The 27,781-nt window shown below is 32.9% G+C and overlaps 1 protein-coding gene across 2 annotated transcripts in view; it reads left to right on the top strand.

Moving 5' to 3' along the window:
- The window catches only part of LOC137918732 (probable ribonuclease ZC3H12B), a 34,308-nt gene that overhangs the window by 4,589 nt on the left and 1,938 nt on the right, over positions 1-27,781 (top strand). For both annotated transcript variants that reach the window (XM_068761617.1, XM_068761616.1), the window contains exons 2-3: positions 21,346-21,519; positions 26,950-27,182. In XM_068761617.1, coding sequence (XP_068617718.1) covers positions 21,346-21,519; positions 26,950-27,182 — 407 coding nt within the window. The remainder of the gene's footprint in view (positions 1-21,345; positions 21,520-26,949; positions 27,183-27,781) is intronic.

Here is a 27,781-nt window from a genome sequence, read left to right as displayed (position 1 = left end):
GCACGGCGAATCCATGAAATAATAAAGTCATGTCTCTGCTGCCTAAACTATGTACATCAAGCAATATATTAATAGTCAGAGTAAGTATAGTATTTAGAAATAGGTCATTAACATTATCAATATACTCGCTTTAAGGCAGTATTAGCATTATACATATTAAAAAATCCAAGACTTGAAGCTATAAATTATTTTAATATTTATTAAAGTTCAAATATATTTAAAATATATTGGTGTAAATAAAGATTATCTAACTTGACGGGGCCACAAATTCAAAAGTTCAAGTATTATTCATTTCAAAAATAGTTAGAATGTTGTATAAAGTTTTATTTATAGATGGGCTATAAAAAAATATATTAAAACGTTATAAAAATTAAATCATGGACTGACATGCTTTGATGTAAAATTAAAAAGAGCAGTTTTTATTAGCAAAAAGTTAGATTTAAATAATTTTAATGCTGATTAATCGATAAGATTCTGCCTTCTGACTCAAGGATACCGGATCCAAATTCCTTCTCCAACTTACGTTTGTGTTTGCGCAGCTCGTACACGTCAATTGCTTAAAACAACAGCTTTGTCTTCGTATCACATGGTTTTTCTTGAGATAAATTTTAAATTTCTCATTAATTTTACTGTTTTTTTTTTTCAACGTATAACTGTAAAAAATCTACTAGAAAAATGTAGAATGTTTAAACCTTGTATAGTCACGGAAAATGAATAGATATTTCAATAAACTATGATTAAATATAAAGAGTTTTAGTTAATTTCTTAACGGCTTTGAACACTATGTAAGGTCAGTACGCGTATCAGAATGCATTGAGTTATCTTATTTCGACAGTCAGACAGTTAACGGTACGTATTATACCGAAAAATATTTGCGCGAGTTACAGGTGTTTAATAAAGTCTCTCGGTGATTGTATTTATTCGGTAATATATTAAATACACATACATATGTAGCCTACATACATAGCCGCTATACTTAAAAAACATCATTTCAAACATAAGACGTACATTACTGCATATAGGCACAGAGATTTCCAATAGGACTGGTTGGAAGCGGTCAGCATTCAACGTCTTTAGTCGGCTTTTATCTGTTACTTTCTATTAAAATTTTAAAAATCATAATTCTTCTAATTTTTGAAATCACGAATGAGTGCAATTCTAAATACAGTATAGAATATCATTTAAAGTGTTAGTCAAACTATAATAAGAAAATAAACAAATAAATTTATGAAATTAATTTTGTGATTACCAAACAATCATCTTTAGACAATATTCTTAAAACATGTTTCTGCTATATTCATATTTTAAATGTACATGAAATGTACGGTTACGAAATGTCATGAATTAAATGAAATACTTTCTACCTTATTGTAGTTATAATGGATTGTTAAAATAATTAACAATATTACGTACAAATACCTTTAACAACCAGTTAATTAAAAATTACATGGCTAGTTGCAATTTTAATGGGGGAGTGCGCTAGGTTAAAAAAAATTGTTTTTGCAAAAAAAAATGTAATCAACAATAAACCTAGTTAAGTTAGTTTTTTGTTAGATGTTTCTAAATATTAGATAAGACAATATATGCTTGAACTACTAATGAAATATATTTAATAAGTTTAAATAAAGTTGATTTATTTTTCTTGGTACAAGGTATACGCTTCTATAATAAAATTCCTGAAGGAATTTCCAATTTATCCGCGAACAAAAGACTGATGAACAGATGTCGCGAACGATGACTGAATGATTGATCAATAATACATATTATTGTATTAAAGATGGGGTTAGAGGATAAATATGTTAAGGTTTAGTATCAGGTTGATTTTACGTGACAAATAGACGATTTATTACTGAAGACAATTGTAAAATATATAATCAACATTCTGAACCTGTTAGTTATCTATGTATAAATACGTATTAAAATAATTGATATATTAATATATTTTCAAAGGTTTAAGCAAAGCCTACCCGAAAGATTAACTATTAGTTTGTTTGGTTTTCTATTTCATTACACGATTAATAGCACCGATACAAAAGGGAAAATCATTAAAGTCCGTTCTCGCGTAGGAAGCCGATGATATCTCACTTTCACTCTGTCGAGCTGCAGCGATTTATATTCAGCCGTTACCAACCGCATTCGATCACGGATTTAAATTTAATAGGTAAACTTGTCATAGAGATTTCTTTATACCTGTCGACGCACTGCCCCGAATGACAATGATCTTTAGATCCGCGTTCATAACTTTCGATTTACCATATTCAAATTCAAAAAAACATTTTTTTTACTGGTTTACTACGGACCAAGTTGCATTCTAGGTGTGCGAATTCGATGGAGCAGGGAGCAGAGAGCGCTTTGCCTGAAACCTCTCTTAAGATAACAAAGCTCAAGGCTTTCTATATTCGACATACGTTGAATTATATGTTACTGACGTCGATTGTGTGATTATACTTTTTCTTTTAAATAATGTAAAATTTAATATTAAACATTGACACAGTTTGCAGGCGAGCATATTCCCACAGTGAGCTTCTTGAATGAAGTCATTTAGTGTAGTAACTTTTATTACAGAAACGATATTTCATTTTCTTTTATATCTAGCAAAGAAAGCTTTCTGAACATTATCTAAAACTTTGTTATGAAACCCTATTAGTTGTTAATGAGATTTACTAGCTTGATAAAGTCGATTCTAATATAAAATAACTTTGAAAAAATGCCTTTTGTGTAAGTTTTCTGTAAAAACACGGCGTGGCAGTCGGATTGTCTTAACTATATTATTTTTGTGCCAGTAATTGACGCGACAAGGAGCATTCACCCTCTGAGACTCGCTTTTGATATTGCAGCTCTACAAAGTATTACTAAATAAATTATCCTGCGCATACGCATCAACGATCATTATTTTAAAACTTGATATGGTTAATAGCCCAGTAATTTCTTGATAATGTATTTAAAGTATAAAGACAGATACGTATGTTTGGTAATATAGAACTATAGCCAATAAAAATATGTCTTTTTTCCATACGCTCATACAGGGTTATTCATTTCTTTGAATCTTTTACACCTATAATCAATCATCCTATACAAATTTATGATGATATTTTTTGAAATAATAAGTCCGAAAGAAAAATTATAATGACAGTGTAGAAGAAAATTTTTAATTTACAATAAAATGTGTTGTATGGTAGCTTTAGAAATCTAAATATTTTAACACAACCAAATTACGAACTGAGCAGTTGTAGCCCGGCGTTAGAAGAACACTAGCGTTAGGGTTCCATTCCCGTGATAAAATCTTTTAAAATTTACACTGTTCGTTAATTATATGGGATTGTCACTTCTCACAAAGAAGCTTGCAGAAAGTGAGTAGCAGCGTCAACTGCGTACCATGATATCATACTGCTATCGCCAATCCGCTTACGAAGCGTCGCGATTATTGTATATACTACATATATATGTTAAGGGGAGACCTATGCCTTGCAGTGGGCGTCTATGGGCTGAAATGCAGATGAAATTAAAAGCTACCCGAATAGCTCTCATGGCCTTGGATTGATAACAATAGACTTGTAACATTTGTGGCAGTAAGTGATGATTATTTAATGATATGCATAATATTTGTAAACTATGTAATATAAAGGTTACATATAGCCTAACCCCAAGAGTAATCTAATAATTAATTCATTGTCAAATGAATGTTGCATTATAACAATGATTAAAAGGTTATATCTGGAGATTTACGTAAGGCATGCACGATTCCGGTTGCAATGACTTCATTTGATAATGGCTTTGTTTCTACGATACGGAAGTAAAAAAAAAATCCCCTTGTGAACAAAGATTCTTAGGACAATTGTATATCTAATAATATTATTTTTATTATAAAAATTAACTTATTACGTTATGTAATTGGCAATTTATTATCTAACTTGTGTAATTGGCAATGCTCTAAACGTAAATCTTTAATGTTTGTTTTAAAATACGGACATACCTTGTTAGAATTTCAAAAAATAAAGCTGAAATTGCTAATCAAAAATCTGCAGTGGTTATATCACTGAAACGATTTATTTACTATAATTATAAACATTATAAAAAGTCCTTCAAATGTATAAGTATGACTTGGTGTAAAATAAAAAAAATCTTTTCTTTCTTCATTTTTATTTTAAAAACAGCGTTTTTAAATAAAAAATTAATTATTTTTATTTATAATTTGGGCTCGAGGAATTTATAAGTATAAAGTGTGATTGGTTTTATGTGTAGAAGCTTTAAAGGGGTGAATGTATAGCTCATTTTGCTGCCAATTATTGGTCCAGCCTGTTTAAAAAAAATAATAACGTAATGATAATATATAATGAAAAAGCTTTTTTTAAAATCGAATAACTATATATTAAACTGAATATTAGTTTTTTATCTGTCCCTGCAGTCGTACTCCTAAAACTTATTAGACTGTCACATTCCAATAAAAATAATATTTCAGAGTAAAAGTTTTAATATTAAATTTTAAAGAAAAGTTACACTCGTAACATTAATGTTCAAAAAAAACCTATATTTTTTATTATAAAATAATGTCTGCAATAACAATAGTTACGTTAAATAGTACTTAAATCAAATGTGACAACTAAAAAATATTCCTACATGTTTTGTCGTTACAAAACTACTAAATTGTATGTGCGATTTCAAACAATGGTGGGGACGACCAGTCGCCGCGCTTGCGATTGAGTCGATAAAAAGAGTGGCTCCGCGCAACCTTCTAATATTTGTTGGACGTGTATCAAGAGTATCCGGTATGATTATTGCTCTGATGTAATGTCGATAGGCTACGGCAGGGGTGTCAAACTCGCGGCCCGAGATGCAGGTTTTTGCGGCCCAGTTATATATCCGTTAGGTCAATTTTGAAAGTAAAAAGCCAAGAAAATTTCTCTCGAAATAGGACGTAGATAATAATTATACTTTAGATATGTTTATTAATATTTCAAACTACTTTTTTTTCTAAGGACATTGATTGCTTTGTTTGCGGCTCGACTAAAGTTTATCGTTTCAACTCATAGTCGCCCGCTGCAAGGCGCAGGAGTCCCACAAAGATCTAGGGGGAAATACCATATTCGCCATGTTTCACTGGCGGGTTTGCGATCGCAGTGTGGTATGAGTGTACGCAGAGGTCGCTGCCGCCCATACTCTGAAAACTTGTTTGAACAGTAGCAACCTTACATAATTAATGCACAAAATTTATATATAAGATTATATCCCGGGAGTCGAAGCGACCTACGATCGCATGACTTAGTCGTTTACCGCTGAGCTAGCACTGCTCGCCTAAGAATTAAGCATTATCATATTTATTGGAATGCACCAGGCATATAAAAAGTCTGCAAGAACACATACCATTACTAATTTTATTTACAAGTAATCTTAAATTTGAAAACGTTTTATCCTACTCTAGTGTCCTTGCGTCTATTGTTTCTGAAACCATTGATTTTTGGATAGGGTGTGCCTTAAAATTTATGATAGCAAATGAGTTACACATTCACCGCTTTAAAGGTTTTACACCTATAAGTAATGATCGTGTAGAACATACTGTACTGGAGTGAATATTGATATTATTTATAAAATAAAATATTCGATTGCTTTCAGTTGAGCCTTTATTAAAGTTTTATCACAATGTATTTTTGTCTTCGTTACATTAATAATATTAATCAATTCTATTTTAATCAACATAAAGAAGATGTTAGCGGCATTCAGCAAGCAAACATAAGATTGTGCGACAATGCGGTCGCTATCCGGCTGGGCGATCCTTTGTCTTCGTCACGGAAAGAGAATATTTTATACAAATTATATTCACGGCAATTGAATTCTTATTTAAATATGCGCAACGTATAAGACATAACTAGATCGGGTGGGCACAAGTTGCCAAAATAAAAAATGTCAAGGTAATTAAAGATTGTCCTTTCACTTCAAACATTGATTCGAATTCACTGTTAGCGATGTTGTTACACCGAGCATACGTGCCGGGTGCAATTGATTCGCACGCATTTAAGTAATCTTTTTACAAGAATTACAATTCAAATATGATCTCATAATTAAAAAATAGAATATTTATATATCATTGGCAATGAAAAAAAATCTCTTTTGCAATAGGATCCCAGATGATATTTAGAAAGCTAACGATAAAAGGTTTAAAAAAAGTCAAAGGTCGTAGATTTGCTGTGTTATTACGGTGTAAACGACTTCATAGAAGATAGCATCACACTTTGAGAATATGTTAAATATGTAATTTCATTTCATACTTGCGTTGATTTTCCTTCTCCTGTTCTTCTTAGATGTAAGCCATTTATCATCCGAATAAGTTAAGACTCTACTTATTGTGAATTAAGATTTTTTATTTATTTATTTACTCTTTGTTGCACATCAAAAGAATATAAAATAGTTTAAAAGACAGGAAAAAAAAAGTACAAGTAGGCGATCGTATCGCGTTTGCTTTCAGACGACCATTGGATAGACTTTGTTTATAAGGAAAAATAGCATAAGCGTTGGATTATTGCGAAAAGTAATTTTGAAAACGCTTTAAGGAATGAGACGGTTAACTGTATAATTACATTATCCACTCTTGCTTGTTACATACGTAGACTCTTAAAATAATTCCTTTTGTTTTTTAATCTTTCAGCCATTCAAAGAAGCCGTCTCCATAAATTGATAACAAAAAATAATTTCAATAATTTATGCATCAGATAATCCGGTCTATAGTCATAATTTACCAGCTACTGAATAAACTTTGAAGCCCTTCAATATCCACGTCTGTTAAGCAAAATGGTGGTTGTACACATATGAATCGTAAATCTATAAACGTTTTATATGTCATGTCAAGTTGAGATACACTTACGAAGACCTTTGCACGCAGTCTCTCAATGGAGAGCCACTTTAAAAATCTTTTAAGCTTGCACGATCTCTTGGTGAGATATGTAATGTAACGACCCGAACCCAGGCTTATGAGTTTAGTTACTGTAAAGATGATTAGTCGAAGTGCCTTCAGTGTCCAAAATCTGACAAAGCGGTTAATACTAACGGATTAACAATATTTGTCAATGACCAAAAGTATACTGTAACTGTCATGATATCGTACGGCAATGTTATGTTTTTTTAACAACAAAACAGCAGTTGCGACCGCTCGAATGTATGCTATTAATGAATTGACAAGGATTTATTTTGTTATAAATTATTAAACTGCATTCACTTGACTGCAACAATATGCCGTGCCCACAGTAAGATAGACGGAATTTTTTTAAATACAAACGCCACTGCAAAAAACTTCTATAAATTCTTTGACTACGCCGTCCTTTAAACCGGAACACACTATTGAATGACGTCAGAAATCGACGACGCTAAACCCGCCCAGACTACTTTGGAAAACAACACCGACATGAAGTAGTCGTTTCGTCTAAATTGCGGTAGCAATTAATAGGTTTGATCTTCGATAAGAATTTGTCGTGTGAAGTTGAATAGTCACTTTTTATTTCAAGCCTAATCATTAGTGTCCACATAGGCAAACAGATAGTTGTGGAGGGTTTGTAGCTAATCATGATCAAGCTGCGGTTTCTGAGGGAGCTGTCGAAATTAGATAATATAATGAGGTTTGACTAGATAGAAAGCACTTAGGTATATATAGCTTAAGCTTAATATATAGCTTAAGTATTTCGCGAAGAGGTGAGTGAAAAGGATAAGTATTCCTACTTGTGCGAATGAGACAACAAAGTACCTGCTTGTCGGCAGGTAGAGACTAATAATAGTTTTTATTTTCCACTTGTTTTGTCACACTACGGTATTCATTCAACAAAGCCCCCTCCCTTCCCATAAAATATTATTTCACAAAAGCTAGACCCTCTTTTCCAGAAAAACAAATAGATACATATTTTTGATTGTCCAAATGGTCATGTGTTTATTAAATTTTCTGACATATCTTTAAGCGGCATTGAAGTATCTTAGACCCCCTGTATCACCACAAATACATCAGGTTATATGATCTCTATTGATTTTTCGCGTCGACTCCACTTGTGTTGCGTAGTGCCATTCGCATAAGGTATACAGTTGATCGAGCGCACGTAAAGCGCGTACAGTGCAGAACGGCCGCAGCTGTGCGTGTGCGTGTGTGTTAACTGTGTCGCGATGTTACGGCCGCATCCTGTTGTGCGGTGACGACACATCGCACGAGCCGACGTCGCCCCAATAAACCCACTCCATTGGCCGCTGTTATCTCTATGAAACGCGCGATAGAATTTCTCCAACGGACAGACGGAACTAATCGCATCCGACTTTATATCACCTTATAAAACAAATGGATTCATTTTAATTATTTCGTACCAAACTTTAAATAATCCGTTTAAATTTTTTTTTGGTTTCACCGCACATAAGAGGGCCTAAACCACGTTTTTAGCAACCAAGGTCGTAGGTTGTCAGGTACCAAGGCTCAGTCCATACAAACATTTATGGTATACATATGATGATTAAATCCTCTATACGATGATCATATTTCCTCATACATAAACTCAAGACTAAGAGGAAAAACCTCACTAAATCGTTTATATAACAAAACTACCGTTGATTCTATTATGCATATTAAATTTGTAATTCATTTATCTATGTATAAATAAAAATGAATCTTTAAATATGCTGCTAAGGTATAAGACACGACTCGAAACATTTCGGCCATTTTTTTTTTAAAAGAAAAAATTGTACCACCTGTCCCTTAGTCAAACATTTGACGATAGTCCAAAACCAAGAAATATGTATTAGGATGTTTAAAAACATTATATACCTTAAAGCATCATTGTAATGATAGTGAACACATTATTGTAACCTGTTAACTGTCTTTGGACATATATGCCCGCAACACCCGGGTATCTAGGGATCAGATCTGCCCTAATAGAAGTAGGCTACATTATACCGAATTTCCTGCTTTATTTGGTTATACTACAGACCACAGGATCATTAAAAACAATATTTCATTCTTATAATAAATAATTTAATAAATTCATTTCCGACACTGACAGGCGCCATGTTGCACCCTTACCGGCAAAGTAAAGATTAAGGTTAAGTCTTTCAGTATAATAGAAAGCTTATTTCTGTAAGCAAATTTCGTATATTTTTAAGGCTTCAAATGAATAAATACTACGATAGGCCTTTAACGATCAGTCTCATGGCGGGACTCTGGGCAATGCCAACCGACAAGGTCAAGGTTCGTCCCTCTCAGCCCCCCCCCCCCCCCCCGAACGCTTACCGGATATGATCTGGTTACAGGCTAAGCTGAAATCTCCTCCTGGGGGCGCTTGGATCTAGTCCCTCCATGAAGCATCCACCGAAGCTATGCAAAAGCTCGGTGGACATCTTATCCGGTAAAATAGTCGTATGTAGCGACCCGAGCTGAGGATCCTTCGGTAGACCGCGAGCTTTGCTACTTTAAAAGAGGTCTTAGTTCTCTGCAAATGACATTTGAGCAGTAGTTATAGTCCGGTCCAAAAAAAAAGGCGGGGCTGCTTTTACAGCTTCATCGGAACTGAACAGAAGTGTCCTTGAACTTAAAAATAAAATAAAAGGAGGACAGACGGATTCTTGTTGTACTATGACGTTCGCACATAGTAAACCGCTTTACACGAGTAGAGCTGTATTGTGTTTATGTTGTGTATATGCGGCTTGTGGCGGCAGCGTGGATCACAGGCGAGCCTAGGATGGATTTGGATTCATCCTCTGTTCGTCTTCGCTGTTCGCGGTTAGGGAGAGTAGAGGGAGGTGACGGGCCTGTGCTATCATTGAATTGGTTGAACTCTTATAACTGAAACATCAACATTTTACTAGTTCCGGCAGCGAGATAAGACATTCCCGGTAACCGCAGTCAAGAGCTCGCCGAACGGTGATTCATTTAATGCGTAAATCTCTCAATCACTGCTAATTGTTAAATTAAACACGAGCTTGCATAACAAGATTTTAATTGTTTGTGTATTATTTTCCTTATCTTTTTATAGACACGAATTATATAATGTTTATACCTACGTTATTTAGTTCTCATTATAAAACTTATATGTGCTGGGTTGAGAATGTAATTTAAATTTATCCGGTATTAATTTCACGTAATAACTTCAAAGACAAAGTTTCAAATTTATCTAAGTCCTATAATTTCTCTAATCGTACTAAAATAGTGGTTACTGGTAACGCTATAAATTGTAAATTTGTATATATAGGGTGATTGGTTATAGATGTAAAAACTATCATCGTTGTCGTTTAAGCTCATAGATGCCTACTGTAAGGCATAAGCCTCTGCCGAGAATATCTATAGGGGAATATACTATATATAATGTATAATTTGAATATACTATATATAATAATATATAATGGCCACGCTTGGCAGGCGGATTGGCGATCGCACTGTGATGTCATGGTATTCAGAGGACGCTGCTGTCCATCCTCTGGAAACTTGTTTGTAAAACACAGCACAAAGAGAGAATTATTATATAATTGAATTATTATATGATTGAATTCCGGGATTCGAACCCGCGACTTACAATCGCAAGTATCGGTCCTTACTGCTGTGTTATCACTGCTCCGTAAAATCTATTCTAGTGAAGATATGTATAGCTCATTAGTCTAAGAAAGCTTTTAGACCGATTTTCAATCATTCTGTACAAAGTGATCACTATGAAATATTGCATAAATAATTTTTTTTTCTGTAGGAATGTGACACTAATAACTTTTGGTAGTAGAAAATTTGCAGAGGCTGACAGTTTTATAAACAATTTATTTTTGTAAATAGATATCCTAATTTAGAAAATGCGTTTTACACATTGCGTCATTAATTATTTCTAAAAACATAAATTTATGGATAGTGTGTACCGTATATTTATTAGCAGCAAACTAGTTATTCATTCACCCATTTAAAACTTTTGCACCTCTAACTAATCATCCTGTATATATGGCATATACATATTATACGCATTTAGAATAGTGTGGACCTGTACGTAATAGATTTAAAAGCCCAAAGTTGGAACTTATGTGTCGTACGTTCGCAAACAGCTGATGCAATATTTAACCTTCTAAATCGCAGCCAGGGTTGTCAATTGTTTGATCCTTCTTCAGGATCTGTAATTTTGAAACATGTTTAGACGAATATGCTAGTCATGTTCATAATTCAGATATGTGCTTTAAAAGTTATTTAGTATAATTTATAAGGCAACATTACTTATATTCACCATTATTCCTACTTAGAATGGGCATTATTATCATCACCATTTTTCCTTAGGATATAGAGATCCTGCATACAGCGTTTTCAGACAACCATCAATTATTTAAAAAATAGTGTCGGTATAATATGGAAAGCACTATAGAAAAGTATTTTTAGTAAATTGACGAATTGGTCGACTAACGACACTAAATTGATAATCTGACAAAAAATTGTTTCTCTCTTCTATTAATTGGTTTTTTAGTAACTTATGAAAGTCGCTTCCATAATTTCTAAACAATAAGCAATTATGCATCCGGTTGTCCGATCTCTGATTGTAGCAAATTATAATAGTGAAAATTATAATAGACCCAACGCTAACTCTTACAACACAGTCGCAAGAGGCCGCCATGATACTTCCTATACACTTAGGGTAACCCTAGCGACATGATCGACACAAGAAACCTAAGCAAGTCATTGTGACCTTCAAAAGTTAGCGGAACGTAAGGTGCTATTATGATTTATTGATTAAAACGATAAGACACTGTTCGAACATAACAAGTGCACTGACTTGTGTTCCCAATGTAACAAAAAAAAAAAATAATCCCCTATAGCTAAACAAAATGTTTATAATAACTTTTTGTCTTTAAAATAACAACCTAGCCTAAGACCTCTTTTAAACTAGCGAAACTCGATGGCTCCCGGAGGAGCTTTGCTTAGGCGGCTACATTTCTTTACTATTTCACCGGATCAGGTCGCCAAGGTCTCAGTTCGCTTCGGTGGACACTCCATAAAGTGACTAGGCGCAAGGTCCCCCATGAGGGGATCTCTGCTTGAGCTGTCATTCGTCGATAATGCCAACTTAGCATTCCAACAAGGGCGTCCGAGAGGCTGAACCTCGACTTGGTCGGTTGCTTTTGCCTGGATAATTTAATAACTTGATTGATGATGATGTATCGGGCGTTATTCCACGTTGAATAATTTTAATTTATCAAGAAAACGTTTAATTTTCGTTATGAATTAAAAAAAATTGAGTTAAAGTTATTATGTTGGCAATGTCTACGTTATATTATATGGGGTTCGATAACGTTCAGAAACCTCCTTTATATTCAATTAAAAAATGTAAGAAAAATTGTAAGCTAAATGTTATTACACTGTGAATGACTTCGTAGAAGATAGCACAAGTTGGAAATAATGTGTTTGCTTCTAGGCTGTTTCAAGGGTAATTAGGTGTCTTTTTTCATGAAAATATGCGGCCTCGTAGAGTTTTTTCTGGCTGTTTATCGAAATGAGGTATTAATTTTTCGAATTCACGATATGTTGAACAAAGAATTTTTGAATTTTATATCCGGCTTTTACGGTTTAGCGGCTAGCATATCCTGAATCCACCAGAATTGGCATCCCGTAATTGTAATGCGTTAAATTGGACGAGTGACGTGGAAAGATCCTAATAGTTTGGTGCTATAGAGAAGTTCACTTTAATGTATATAATGTATATTTAATGTATATAATTTGATGTATTTATTGTGTTTTATTAACTCAATAATGATTTTTCTAAACGATCTATAGGCGATTTACTACTAGTAAGAAAGTCGTATTTTACTTCCGATTAAATGTTACCTTTTTGATAAAAGGGATATTCACCGTTTATAAGCGTTCATAAAGCGAGACGTGTACAACCGTAATTGTCGATTTGCATACAAATCTCAAACACCTATTCAAGGTCCGCACTGAGGAAATGTCCTTTCATCTCGTCTTGCACCGTTCGGTTTGCGCATTGGTATGCTCAGCTGATTTCCCTGATACAATTGTACCGGTTGTATAAATAAATATAAAATAGATAGTGTTACTCTTTGTTCCTGAATACAGATGCGATTGAAACGCTTCTTTCTCATTTGATTAGAGCAAGTTAAAAAGACCAATGAAGCTTTCTTACATATAATCTTGCAATACATAGACATAGACATTGTTTTTTGAAACATCTTTCTACGATATTCGTTCTAGAATACTAAGATACAAGAAGATTTTAACCTAATTTAGTTTTCCAGGTCCACTTACACTATATAAATAATTAGGTAACCATTTGTTTCACACCACAATAACAAAAATATCAAAACAGAAGACAAAAAGCTAAATAAAGAACATGCCAAAAAGATAAATACATGTACGTCCATAAAAACTTAAATTATGTATTTTTGTATGGTGTACACATGCCAAAGATAAAAAAAGATTTTTTTTTATTTATTCCTGTAGGCAATTTGTTTTTAATATTTGGTTCGTTATATCTATTATGATTGTATATTAACTAAACCACCTTGTCTCTGTCGAATAGACTTTCCTAAACTTTTTATCTATTCATGAATCAAACCTGTATTCTTGTAGGTACGATTTTTTTTCTTTTTCCGGGGATTTCTAATCATATCCAATTTGTAAGTCATGCTTGTTCGCAAAGAATTAATGAATCATTTCTGGCGTAAACGTTACATAAGCTTATGTAAGCAATTGTATCAATGTAAGCGAAGCCGTTATCAAGGTCTTTCACTTAATATAGTACCATAGGAGTTATCACAAATGCAGTTTAATTTTTTTTTTAAACTATAAGTTTGAGTATAGGTATTTTTTTGATGGCCTAACACCAGGCCACTAACTTCTAGCAGTAAGAAGTTTACAGGGACAGGTAGTAAATAATAAGTTATTTAATTATTAAGTTGTCAGAATTTTGAAAATTCACTTTTACTTTATTATCATTACGTTATTTATTATTTATGAAACCATTCATTTTTGATTTGGGTGTTTTTATACATTAATTGACAGCAAACGTGTTGCATCGCTTTAAAGCGTTTACGTATATAAATAAACATTATCCGTAGACTTGATACTTTTCAAGCACGAAACTGCAATTATTTACAATTTTTTTTAGCCACAATTATATTCGTACAGACTACGGATGCAATATAAGACAAAACGACTGCCCGGAAATCTTAATTAACTCAGGCTCTGTTGCTATATTTAAACATAAGTGTAATACCCATGTTTAAATATATAAATGTTTTGCTCCATTTTAAACGGCGTAAGCAATTTGCTGCGTAATACAACCGCAAAGCAGGAAAAAAACGTAAACAAAAGTGCGACGAACGTAAACGCGCGTGGACAAAGCGGGAGAATCCAATGGTTTTTTTTTCTAACGATGTTTTCTCGTCTAGAATAGTCTTTGTTTTGAACGGCCGGGCTGTCAAGTTCTTTTTAGCGGCGGACGATTGGAACTTGTTCTGTTCGTTATTAATTGCTGCGTATTTGTAATGTTTCTGCGAAAGGATTACCGATTTCGTGTGTGGCATTCGATGAGGATAATTTTCCTCTATATATTTTTTTATTAACTAAGTAATGAAGCAATATTTTATAAGAAATATACCAGGTTACTTTTCATATTCCGAAGATGTCTTAACATATTATTATTACTTCTTTAAATAGCGTAGAGTAGCATATCCTTTGTTAAATGCCTATACACTTTGGTATAATCTCTAAACGTCTACAATAACCCCTCTTGCGGGTAGAAATCGTAAAATCCGATATTAAATTGTTGGAAAAGGAACATTGCATCGAAAATACAAGTCTCTAAGCATTGTGATTTCAGAGATTTCGTGGTGAGAAAAAAATAGGTGAAAATCTCTTACATATACACATTAATATGTAAATCTCTCTCTCTATATATATATATATAAAAAAAACAGATATTTAGGTCTATGCATACATATGCTCTTATATTAATTAGAAATAAACAGTATACAGCCTAGTAATAATTCTATCCTCTCTTAAGTATCTCGTAAATGACATTTATATTATTAATTTATAAATGATTTTAATTTAAAAAATATATTTATTAATTTAAGTTTTATTACATCACGAATGTTCGACTATTGGATATTTAAAATCTTCCTTTGGTTACCAGAAACATTTGCTAATCGTTAAGTTTGAACAAAATTGCGGAACATTTACATATAATGAGATACACTTTCAACTTATAACCAGCGGTAGTGATTTCTCGAGTCCGCGTACCGTATTTTTTAGAAAGTCGCATCCGGCTCGAGGGGCAACGCGTGCTTCCGTCTGCACCGGGCGCTAACGTTAAAAGATTACACCCGGCTAGTGCCTCCAACTTCATGTTATATTTTCATTGTCACGTCCGCATAATTTATAGCAAAAGACATTAAATTACTTCACTACTATTAAAACGTTTTACACGGCAAAAGACAAATGTGACTTATGTATCCATGAAATATCTCAGTAAAATATTTACACACAAGATGTCCCATAAATCAACGTCATAAAATAGATAAAAGGAAAGTATTTGACTCCAGAAAATTACTATAAGTCATTTGCAGAAGGGTCACACAAAGTACCACTAAAGTGAAAAATTATAATAGTATTAGACAAAACATCATCAAATATCTTTACGTTTTTAAATGTCAATAATTTTTTAAAATACGTGAGACACTTTATTCCGGCTTGACGTTGATTTATGGTACATCTAGTATATCTATTGACTAATATGCTAACAATCCTGATTGTATCTATAAATTTTACTATCTTAGCAAATTTGATAGCTCTGTAATGTTTTATATCGAACTGTAATTACTTACAATAGTAAATTTTGTATATAATAAAATCGAATCCGGGTATTAGTTTTAATATTTAGTTTTCTCTATTTAATTTAAAATATTATATTTGTATGTTTACACGTTTCTTACGAATCAGTAGACGATTGACGTTAATTTTGTTTGATGTATGATTATGTCTATGACTTGTATTGATTGAAGTTAATTTTGAACATAGTACAGATGGATGACTGAAAAGACTTTCAGAAATGACTATCAAAGGCGACGACTGGAATTTTAGTATCAAATACATAGATAGAGCAAAAACTTCTATCGCATACTTTACATTAAAATCTTACTTATCTGTAATGTGCAGCAAAATTGATATGTCAGGGATCCTAAGCATAATAATGGCAATATTTGAGAATGCTCATAAACTATCTTTATATAGGGTATGATTATATGATATTAATAAAATTATGTTATTAATAACAAATGATTCAGGATTATTATAGCTTTGAAGTTATATGCTGTAGTTTTTCAGGGCAATTCTTGTTGGGTTGAAACTTTTTGAATTAATTATATATTATCTTAAATATAAAAGTTACGCAATGAATAATAATAAATAATTATTAATAATAAATATTCTTAGTGAGTATAATTTGTGGTAGAAATTCATTCTTAAAATAAGAGGTAAATGAACTTTTTTAGCTAATAAATGAAAGACAATAAGGATTTTAATATATTTACATAGCTGTTTTATTGTCGTGCCATAAAACAATGTTAGGTCATAATTTAAAAAACTTACAAATTCTTATACCTATTGTAAACATCGAACGACCCGGTTTGATGTTAATTCAATCTGCAAAACCTGTTCCACCTTTTTTGTTTTACAAATCAAGTCGCAACATGAACTGTGACATCTCTTCTTGATTCCTAAGCGTTATAGCCACTGCTAATTGCGTGAATAAACAATATGATATTTTCCGTCTGCTGGAGGTTTTGATGGACAACCAAAAATCTAAAAACAATCCATTTCACTATAAGATGACATAAAATTTTTATTTCAAATTGAACTTGCAAATAATTCAAGTTAATACATTCTAAATAAAAAATTGTTTACTAGAGATTGTATAAGTAAAAGCTTAACTAATACAGTAATTTTCGTAATTTAAATAAATTATACGAATTTCTGTCTTAGCTCGACTGCCTCAGTGTGGCAGCGTTAGGAAATGCCAAATATAATTATTATATTACTATCACGTCTGAATACTCGAAATACAAAAATAAGTAAAGAAATAAAACGACTTAAAAGTAATTAAATTGGTATTCCCCTATATTTTAAAGATTTTCACCTGTCACTTGTCACGATATCTGTAGATCCAGTAGTTTGAGGTACATGAAATTTGGAAAGAGTTATGCTTTCGCCGAGTAGAGATCAGCTAAGGTTTTTACAAAATTTCATGCGAAAAATAATTGAGGGGACATTCATTAAAATAAGTGTATATTTTTAAACTACACTTACCAAAATTAAAGGATTAATTATGTTGTTTCATATATCATATTTTATCTGAGTGTATTCATATAGAATAGTGACCGATTTATGTGCGCTCCCAGCCGGCGGTTGAAGTACGCAGCGACACATAATCCGTAATCAGAATTTCGATCTCAGATTCTCGGCCAAGTTGAGTGAACGCTAGTCTCGACACGGATGTTGCAATGACTAAGAATTAATTTTAGTTTTGCTCAAGTAAAATCGATAACTGGTTCTAGCGTTAGAGACCCGGGAGCGATATAGGTCCATTGAATGTTGTATCGCGTCGTGGGTGAGAAATTTGCGGATTTCGTTTTTAAACTAAATACAACCGGTACGACCGAGAGTTGAGCACACGGTAAGGTCAATGATCATCTGGTAGATCCGCTTCATCGCCCTCGTGACCCTGTCCTACCCAAGCGCCGGTACACCATTCAATGATATTTGCTTTTTGATGATCGCTTAGCCAATGTGTAATCCATCTAAATATGACACCAAAGATTTAATAAGCGAATCGCCTTATTTTTTCCTTACCATAACTCTAAAATTTTATGAATCGTATAAAGTTCTATTTATTTAAGAACTATGTTATATTTAGATTTTTCGTGGTAATTCGAGTTGTATATGTTATTGAGTTTTGTCTCTGTAATCTAAAATTAATTAACGTCGGCCACCTGCTTGGTTATACGGAAATGTGAATTTTGTCTTGAATAATGTATGTCCTCGATGTGATTACTCGTCTTTTTAGCTAAAACTTATTAAAATGTACGAATTAGATTATAATTAGTCGTAACGGCATTCATTACTCATAAATGTCATGAGGAGGTTATTTGTTTAATGGGTCCGAAATATAACGACATACCTCGTAATTTAAACGTTAACATATTCAAGTCTGAAGCCAGTTGATATTTCCTTCTTCGCGTTCAATTTGCCTCTCACAACTTGACAGGTTATGCAATCAACGATATAAATTATAGCCTGGAACTAATCGTTGGTGATTTGAGTTATTCGCTCACCGAATTAAAGTTGACTTTAAGGTTTGCAGACGTCAACGTATTATCAAACTAAATGTGTTCTCTGAAGCAACGCATTAAGAGTACTAATAATACAATTAAACTTTTATTCATAAATAGTAATAAAGCCATCTGAACATCTAAGTCTGTGTGAATTTTATATTCCTTTGAAATAAATTTATTATTTATCCGCAAATATCTCTGAGCGCGCTTAATTTCACATATGAGATAATAACAAAATTATTTGTTATTGTTACCGCTGCTTCCTTTGATATAATGAAGGTAATAAAATACTTAGCTACACTTTATTTTTAACCTAATAAACGCATATAATTATTTTTAATTAATTACTTATTGTCCAAAAAATTCGTTGAAAAAAAATCGTAATATTATAAAAGAAATAAATATATTTTTAAAATTTCAGTACAAGATTGTTGGCAACGTCCGTATGTAAATCTCGCTGATTTTAAAGAATTTCTTAATTGAGAATAACTGGACGTAATAAAAGCTACATGAAGCCTTTGTTTCAAGGAAAAATTGATGTCGAGTTAATTATTTCGTTCGTTGTTGAATTGAGATGTCGCACTAAAGTTTATCGTGTCACGATTTGAGTAACAAGTATGGTAATTAGGGGCGAAGAAAAAAATATTGTTATGAAATCGAAAAGATTTTTTTTTCATAAATGTGGTATCGTGTATGGGATAGTATTAGGCTCAAAATAAAATGTGTTATACTTATCATCATGATTAGTTGATAGACGCCCACTATAAAGCATAGGCCTCACCAAAGGTCTTAAGCTGCCCGCATTCAGCGACTTCCCGTATTATATTAAAACATGGAAATCTTTTCCTTTCTCCATTTATCACGAATGAAGTGGATACTAAATATTCATAGACACGTTCTACCTGGCGTGTTCCATTGACGGTTAAAAGCTTGATGAGGAGGCAAAAATCAACAAGAAAAAGTGATTTCTGTTATAAAAATTAAGTTAAATTTTAATACGTCATCATTTTGTGTCATAGAAGAGGCATTCGTTTTCAATTGCAAGAGTTAATGTTATGCAAATTTTAACTAAAACATTAATCAGCGACAGATGCGTGCATGTTAAAGTAAAAATTAAGTTATTTTTTCCAATAACGTGTAATAATGATTTGAATAATCAATCCTTTGTCCATTTAAATTTATTGAATCAATTAATATTACGATATTATCGCTCGCCGTCACCGAGACGGCGTCCATTACCGGCTCGGTCGTTAGAACTCATTTTGTTACGATTTCGTGTCTCTGTATGAAGCCGTGATTAAATATTTTATTAATAAACCGCTTATTTAATGCGACGAATATGACTAAGTGTCGAAGCTGTTAACCATTGAAGAACAACATACAGGTTTATTTATTATAGATGTAAAAGTTTTAGAACTATTGAAATAGTTTTCAATAATCGTGTATAAAGCGATCACTCTAAAATACGTTACGTTTTTTTTCTATTGGAATGTCATGTAAATCACTTCAAGTTATAAAAATTCTGCTGAGATAGATTGTAAATAATAATTATTTTTAATCTATAACTCCAAATTTCGAAAAAGTCATTTCTTACTATGTTAGCATTACGTAATTTATTATTTCTGAAACCATTGATTTTTCGTACACACGTATACATATGTCTATACGACGTCATACGTCTTTAAAACGTTTATACATATAACCAATCACTCTGTACACATATTTCTAAACTCGGATTCGAATGTACTATTAAAAAGTTGTTTTGCTTTTTGTATCTCAGGTCAATATGAGCACATTGGGTACAACTTCAGTAGTAGATTGATATTTTTCTTTGGACCTTGGTTACTTTCCGTGCGTTGATATGTATATAGGTTCTATAAGTTATTGCCCGATTTATTAAACCAAACGTGTTCATGAAGCAACTTGAATGACCCACCACCGTACAAAATGATGTTGAATAAATTATGCAAATCAGCCTATTGTTGGGTATATAATTTTTTGCGCGTTATTCTTTAACTTCGAGGTCTTTTGTATTGTCGTATATGAAGCACGACAAGGGATTCAAATGTAATCATCTTAATTAAAAAATATATTATGATATAAGTGCTTCTATTGAGTAGGTGCCGGAAAAGCGTCAAAACTATGTATGTAATCAAACATACATAATGATTTTAAACTACGTTTACATTTTTTTTTAAATTTATCATTGGTACAGTTTTTTATCATGAGTTAATGCTTCTTGTCCATTGGCTTTTACAGCCTCACCGGTTGTGAGACTGAAGCTTAGTTTAAACCATTTTACTTTAACTAAGCTCTAAGACTGATTATTTATCGGATCGTTGTGAAACTCTTGGTTCGCATGGACAGGAACTATGTATAGAACCTCGCCAAAAAGGATCTCGGCACAAAAGAAAGTATACGATATAATTTATTTCACCGGATTGAAGACTGCAATAAAAGCGTTATTTTTAGAGAGTCATTGCGACATGGCGTGTGCAAGAAAGCAAAGATTCGCTTTTTGACGCTACTATTTTCTATTTACATTGTCTAGAGACATACATAGCGCACGGAACAAAGAGCAGGAGCTTTAAAGTTCTGCAGACCATGGACCGGCATCGCAGTGTCGTCCACACATGTCGCTGGATGCAGATTGCTTCCAACTGGTCTTTTGTAAATCTATGGGTTAAGTTCATGGCCGGCAATGGATGTCATACGAGTGAAATTATGATATAATTTCATCATCATCATGTCAGCCGATAGACGCTCTCTGCGAGACATAAGCCTCTTCCAGAGATGGCCTTAATGAGCGGTCTTTCACTCCCCGCATTTAGCGGAAAATTCCGCGACTTTGACTATATCGTAGATCCATCAAGTAAAGCTTATCCTACCCACGTCAGTATTAGTGAACCTTTCGGTCCCAACGGCCATCGGTTATACGAGCATTGTGTCCGGCCCCTCGACAAGCTATGCCACTTCAGATGAGCAAATCTGGTGAGACTATATGAAAATGTGTTGTTGCAGAAATATGTGGAATCATCGCTGGGCTGGGCGGGCGAGCGCGGTGAGGATTCGAGTTACGACTCGGAGTGTGAAGATGACGTCAGTCACAGGGCGGCTTCGCGTACTCCCTCCGACACTCTGGCCGCTGAGTTCGCCGAGTACGTAACACTGGCACCACCACCTCAGCCTAGCCAGGTAACAAATATATAAATAAATATAAATAATATATAAATTCATATTTAGCTTTATTCAGGCATCTTTTGTAACTTATTTGTGGATACGAAATTTTCAACAATTGTTAGTATTTTTGTATCTACTCCCCCACTCCTTGCGTCAGTATTTTTTCATTGTTTAACAACAAAATATCTTCAGTAATAAATTAATTAGGACCTATTAAACATACAAAACGATTTATAAGGCTATATTTAGATTTTTTTTAATTTATATATTTATATTTTCTTTTTATAGTCATATTCTGTTTAAATATTCACTGTTTTAGATCCTACCAGTCATAATGTATGAATAATTTTCGCTCAAATGTTTCCTATAGACCAGGAATCCCCAACCTTTGGAAGGTGGCGAATATATTAATTCAAAACAGTTAAATAACTGTAATGATAGTGTATTATGTATACAATATATAATTAAAAATGAACCTTATAATTTATCATTAGATTTGTTGACTACTATGATGTGTTTGTGAATAGATATTACCTTGTCAAAATTAAATATGAAGGCTAAAGTTCTAAAAATATAAATATTCCGTTTTATTCGTGTATAAAAAAGCAAATTGTTTTATTTTTATCAATTATTATAGGAATATCATTCAAAACGATAAATGCATGATGTAATAAAAAAAATTAATTGATGTACTGTATATAATTGAAGTCATTGATCAAAAACACCACACGCAAACTAAACATACAAACTCTTTATACGCTGTCAATATAATACAATATTCTGTTTAGTTTTTCTCCAGATTTTCTGTAATTTCGCAATTTATAATTCGAATTGATAATGACATGTCCTTTAAAATTGACGGAAGTTTGGAAGTATGTTTATATTTTGTTACGTTTGACGCTGTGAAAGATCTTATAACAAAATAAATAAATACATAAAAGGAGTCGATTAGGAACAATACTATTGATATTTCAAAGCTAAGATAGAGTATTATAGACCTTAAGAAAAATGATACAAATGTGTGGAGGAGAAGCAATAATGTGAGGTGAGTGGGTAGTCATAAATTGAAAGTTTTATTTTTACAAAAAAGTGGCTGGCGAATATTCCTGTAGACGAAGCTATAGCGTAGAAATTATCTAAATAAATAAGTAGATTTTAATTAAGATTTTAAGCAAACCCGGAAGAAATTTATCAATAAATAAAACCCAATGTTTAAAAAACATGTGTTTTTGAATACATAAGTTGTTTCATAATCTACAAACATTTCGCAAAATATGTAAAACGGGCTGAATAAATATACAAAGTGATTAAATGAACGCATTTGTTACGAGTGATTTTTTCAATTGACCGCATCCGTAACATAATTGATATTGTTCCAAATTCTGGTTTTAACCGGTTCATATGAGATGATCTAGATGTCTATTAGATTATCTTGATGTTATAACAGTACGGATGGACACGTAATTTTACAGGTTGATTAGTTACAGATATTAGGTTAAAATAGGGTGAATGTATATCTCATTTGCTGTCATTATGGTATTCCCTGTTCAAAAATCGATGTTTTCAAAAATAACAAACATAATGATAATGGTAAAAAAAGCTTATTAAAATTCGGATTATTAACTTATGACTAAATTTTAAAATGAATTGTTATTTGCAGACTTTGTACTGCTAAATGTTATTGGTCTGTCACGTTCCAATAGAAAAAATAAATAAATGTGACATATTTAAGAGTGATCACCTTGTACAGGATGATTGGAAATAACAGCTATTGAAAAACTGAAAAGATTTGGAGTGATAAATAAGTTGTACATTCATCCTTGTATTGATTTCGGTCGATTAAATCTCCTGCACACTCTTTTTTTTAATTTATTTGATGTGCATAAATTAAAATAATCAATTTAAACAATTGTTACTAACGCTAAATGTTTAATGTTTTATTTCTGTTGCTAATTAAAATGGAACTAAGATCGGATACCTAAACTTTGGTAATCAATCACCCATTATACACCACATATTATATAAATGATATACGGACGTATTTTTAATTTTTAGTTGTAAGAAAATAATATAAATTATTTAGTCAAATAATGCCACCATTACAAAATATTTACGCGATATTTTTACCTATTTGCTCGCATTCAGATTGCATCGCTAATGAGTTCTAACTTCACCGAATAAAAAAATGCTTATGTATAATGAAATTTAGATAGTTTATATCATAACATATCTAATTCACGTAATAAATCCGATTTGAAATACATACATTTGATTTATGTTAAATATAAAGAAATATTACTTTAATTGTAAACTCCATATAAAAGTTTTAAAGCAGTGAATATAAAACTCATTTGCTGTTAATTGATGTAAGTACACTATATCCAAAAAATCAATGTTTTCAGAAATAATAAATAACGTAATGATAAAATAGTAAGAAAGAGTGTTTTTAAAATTCGTATTAATACTTATTGAAATTAATCATTATTTACTAATTTTTCCTGCAAATTCTTTACTGCTAGAAGTTATTTTCATGTCGCATTCTAATAGAAAATATAAAATTAATGTAATATATTTAAGAGTAATCACTTTATACATAATCATTGGCAATAGGTATAAAAGTTTATTGCTGACAAGCTGAGCTATACAAAATATTTAACGCCTATAAACAATCATCTCGTGTAAATATATTCTAAAAATATTTAATTAATGTTTATTTCTAATGGAACTTTACAAAAATACATAATTATCGTGAACATAAGCGAAATCAACTTTAAAAGCCAAATTGACGTATTATTAAGCAAGAACTGTAAAAAAAACTGAACGCGACCGCCAAATTCAGTGATAAGGACTTCATTTCGTACAACCAATAGCTATTTTTTCTTGCGTATTGAAATTTATTTGCATATAAATCTGTAGAATAAATTTGTAAATGCTCATGTTTTTTCGTGAATAGGCAAAATAACATCTGTATCGAAATGTAAAATCCTTATAATATTTTTTAAGTTATGGTAAATTGTTACTATTAGTGTAATAAGTGTAACCTTTCATTATATTAATTTTCTCCTTGTCGTTACTTTCTCAAAGCCTTTAGATGGGAGACCCGTAACTAGTTATATTAGCTACTATGTTCTTTACCGCGTGGTTCTTTTGTATTTCTCGAACACTGTTTCATGATTACTATTCATTAGGATTTTTCTTCTTATTTAGGAATATAGAGAAACCATTATACATACCAATCTTACGTATATAACGTTATCTTAACGTTAATCTCATGTACAATAACTTATTTTCTTTACATATTTGTCTACTTTCCTTTACTGGTGTACACTACGTGTGGTGTTATACAATTTGTTATAAAACAAATTTAAATATTTAAAACGTAATTATGTCAGTAGTTAAGATCTTAGACAAAAACCAAGTAATTGATTAGTTAGTCTAGTGTATTTACACAATTGTAATAAACTTACCTTTACACGCATAGAAATCTCGATCTAGTGAAACAAATATTATATTTAGTTACTAAACAAAAGTCTAAGATAGACGCCATCATCACTCATAACTCAGTGATTTAAAGATTAAAAGCTTTTGTTAATGATAAGAAACGTATCGTTCAGAAATCTATGATTCAACATGGTTAAATGCTTTATAGGCGGAAATTGGTGCTGCGGTGATATCTATCATGTCCCCAGTTGGCTCAGACCGTTTTACTCTATAGTTTTAGATTAGGAGGCCGCCGAGCTCTTAGATTGCTTTGCCCAACGCAAGTGACTGCGTTCAAGGACCCCACCGATGGAAACTCGGCTTTGGCTGTAACTCGTCGATAATATCCGAATACCATACCAAAGTCTTATTTACTATTTTCAATGTGAACGTTCTCGTCTCGTTGTGATATAAAAAATAATGTATTCCTTACGTAAACCATACAATATATTATTATAGTACAAACTACAGACACACGGAGAAAGTTCGGCACTGTACTTATCAACCGCGATAGGTGACACCCGGATACGAAGTGCCGGCATTTTAAAACGAAACTTTCTTGTTATCTTTATACAATCAGGGTACACATTTAAATGGTCTTCTGTATGGTTAATTCATGCTGAAGTTAAAGTCAATGCGTGTTCATTTTCCCCGAGTATTAACAATAAGTTTTTTTAAATTATTTAACTTAATATTTGTAAACACTGACGAAAATTATTTATTTATATGGTTTTCAAGTTTTAAACCGAATCAGAAGTGTCTTCAAAGAGATATAATGAATATATTATAAAATTTTAATATTTAAAGTACGTGTTGCCGTTCACATAAGAAGCGTTTATTCTGCCACTTTTCCTCCCAGCGCCAACGCTTTCCGAAGTGGTAAAAGAGTTATTAGCCAGGCAATAGTAACCACCCAGTCGACATTCGGGCCTTTCGGGCGCCCCTATATAGGAAAGTTAAGCGGATATTATCGAAGAATAAGTGCCCAAACAAAGGATCCCTTGTGGCTCTTTGGCCTTTTTACTCTATTTAAAGTCCGTCAAAGTAATCTAAGAGTTTGTGGCATCCCAATCTAGTGAAATAGTAGTATGCAGTGGTCCGAGCCGAGGCCAACCGGAGGGCCCTCAAGCTTAGCCTCAAGGTAGCCTTAAAAGGGTCTTAAATAATGAGTCCTCTGCGTTCTGCCGCCTCGTATCCGCGAAACCTGTTAATACCATTTGGGCCACGGTGTAAGTCCGATTAATTTTTTTTAAACTAAAATTACACCGCTACGTATTTCACTCTAATTTTAAAATTTAACTATAGTTTTTCATTTTAATTTTTATTATACAACAGTTAGCCTGGTAAATATGTAATAGGAAGTAGGTTAATATGCCTACGCCTATATCTAAGGTCAAAATAATAGATAAAGAACAATCTATAGACGTTATAAACAATCATTGACGTCTCTCTAACAAATTATACGTGCGTCACGAGCATTGTAACGCCGGAAATTCAGAGATAAGTTTAATAGTTAAGCTCATCTCAATGTTACGTAAATTGCAAGTTATCTCTTATTTGCAACAGTTACGTCATTTATGGATATAGGGCTTATGTTTATTTATTGGTATATATTGTAAATAATGAAAGTGAGTTTGCTTACTCTTTTTTCGTATAAATAAGTACATTTTCAGAGAACGGGTGTTAAGTTTTGGAAACAAATATTAGGAAAAGAATGATTAATAAGGTTTAAAGATTTGCGATACCTTTATTGCTTTTTGTAACAAGGTGAAAAGTAATAATTAACAGTGTTTTAAAAGACCTTGTTTTAAGGTCGTCACAAGACGCTGGATGCGATACTTTGGGAAATATATATTGAAGGCATGTGTGCATGCGCATTTGAAGTTTTGTAGCTTAAATGATGATATGATACATTTTTAATGAAAGTGTATGTGTTATTAAATTCGAATATCTAATTTTCGACAGGCAAAAATTGATTTCGCGGTCAAACTGGGATATTCGGAGCGCCTGGCACGAACTGCACTGCAGCGTCTCGGTCCCGATCCGCCGAGGAACGAACTGTTAGCGGAGCTGATCAAGCTAGCGGCCAAGCAACCACCGCGAGCGCGGTCCCCGCCGCCGCCAGCGGAGCCCGATCCGCCGCCCGAGCGCGCGCCCCTGCGTCACATCGTCATCGACGGCAGCAACGTCGCAATGAGGTCATTATTTCTTATAACAAATTCACATAACTTCACATAATTTAGGTACTTAAACATGCCCTATTATTTTGGTTTACTAATTATAAACATTTTTATTTCCATCATCATCATCTCAACCGACGCGAACTGCAAGGAATAGGCCTGCGACAAAAATCGCCTCGACCGGTCTTGCGCTGCCCGCATCTAGTGACTACCCGCAACTTTGACTATAGCTAGTGGAGATGCCGCCCACCCACGCTGTGTCGGTAGACAGTCGGATTGTGGTTGCCACTCGAGAACCTTTCGTCCCCAATCGTTAATTGCACTTGGTCAGTCACTTCAGACCAGCAATTCTTCGAACTACGTTGGCTACTTTGGTTCTTCTCATTTCTGTTTCGATGTACGAATCGATTGCTACAAAGCTCCGAACATAGTCCTCTCTGTTGTCCCTTCAAAAAGCCTAGAGCCTTATCATGAAGCCTATCGTGAACGAACGTCTCAGATCCATAAGTCATCTCTTGCAACACACGCTTGTCAAAGACCAATATCGGCATACATTGCAGTGACTGAAATCATTGATTCACATTAAAATTACAATAAATTCCATTGCTTAACAAAAT

The sequence above is a fragment of the Battus philenor genome, unplaced genomic scaffold (genome assembly GCF_028537555.1).
Source record: "Battus philenor isolate CCGP_79_NKW_IND1 unplaced genomic scaffold, ilBatPhil1.0.hap1 SCAF_15, whole genome shotgun sequence".
NCBI classification, from domain to species: Eukaryota; Metazoa; Arthropoda; class Insecta; order Lepidoptera; family Papilionidae; genus Battus; species Battus philenor.
The sequence above is the reverse complement of the archived record's forward strand: the minus strand, read 5'-3'. Positions and strand labels throughout refer to the sequence as shown.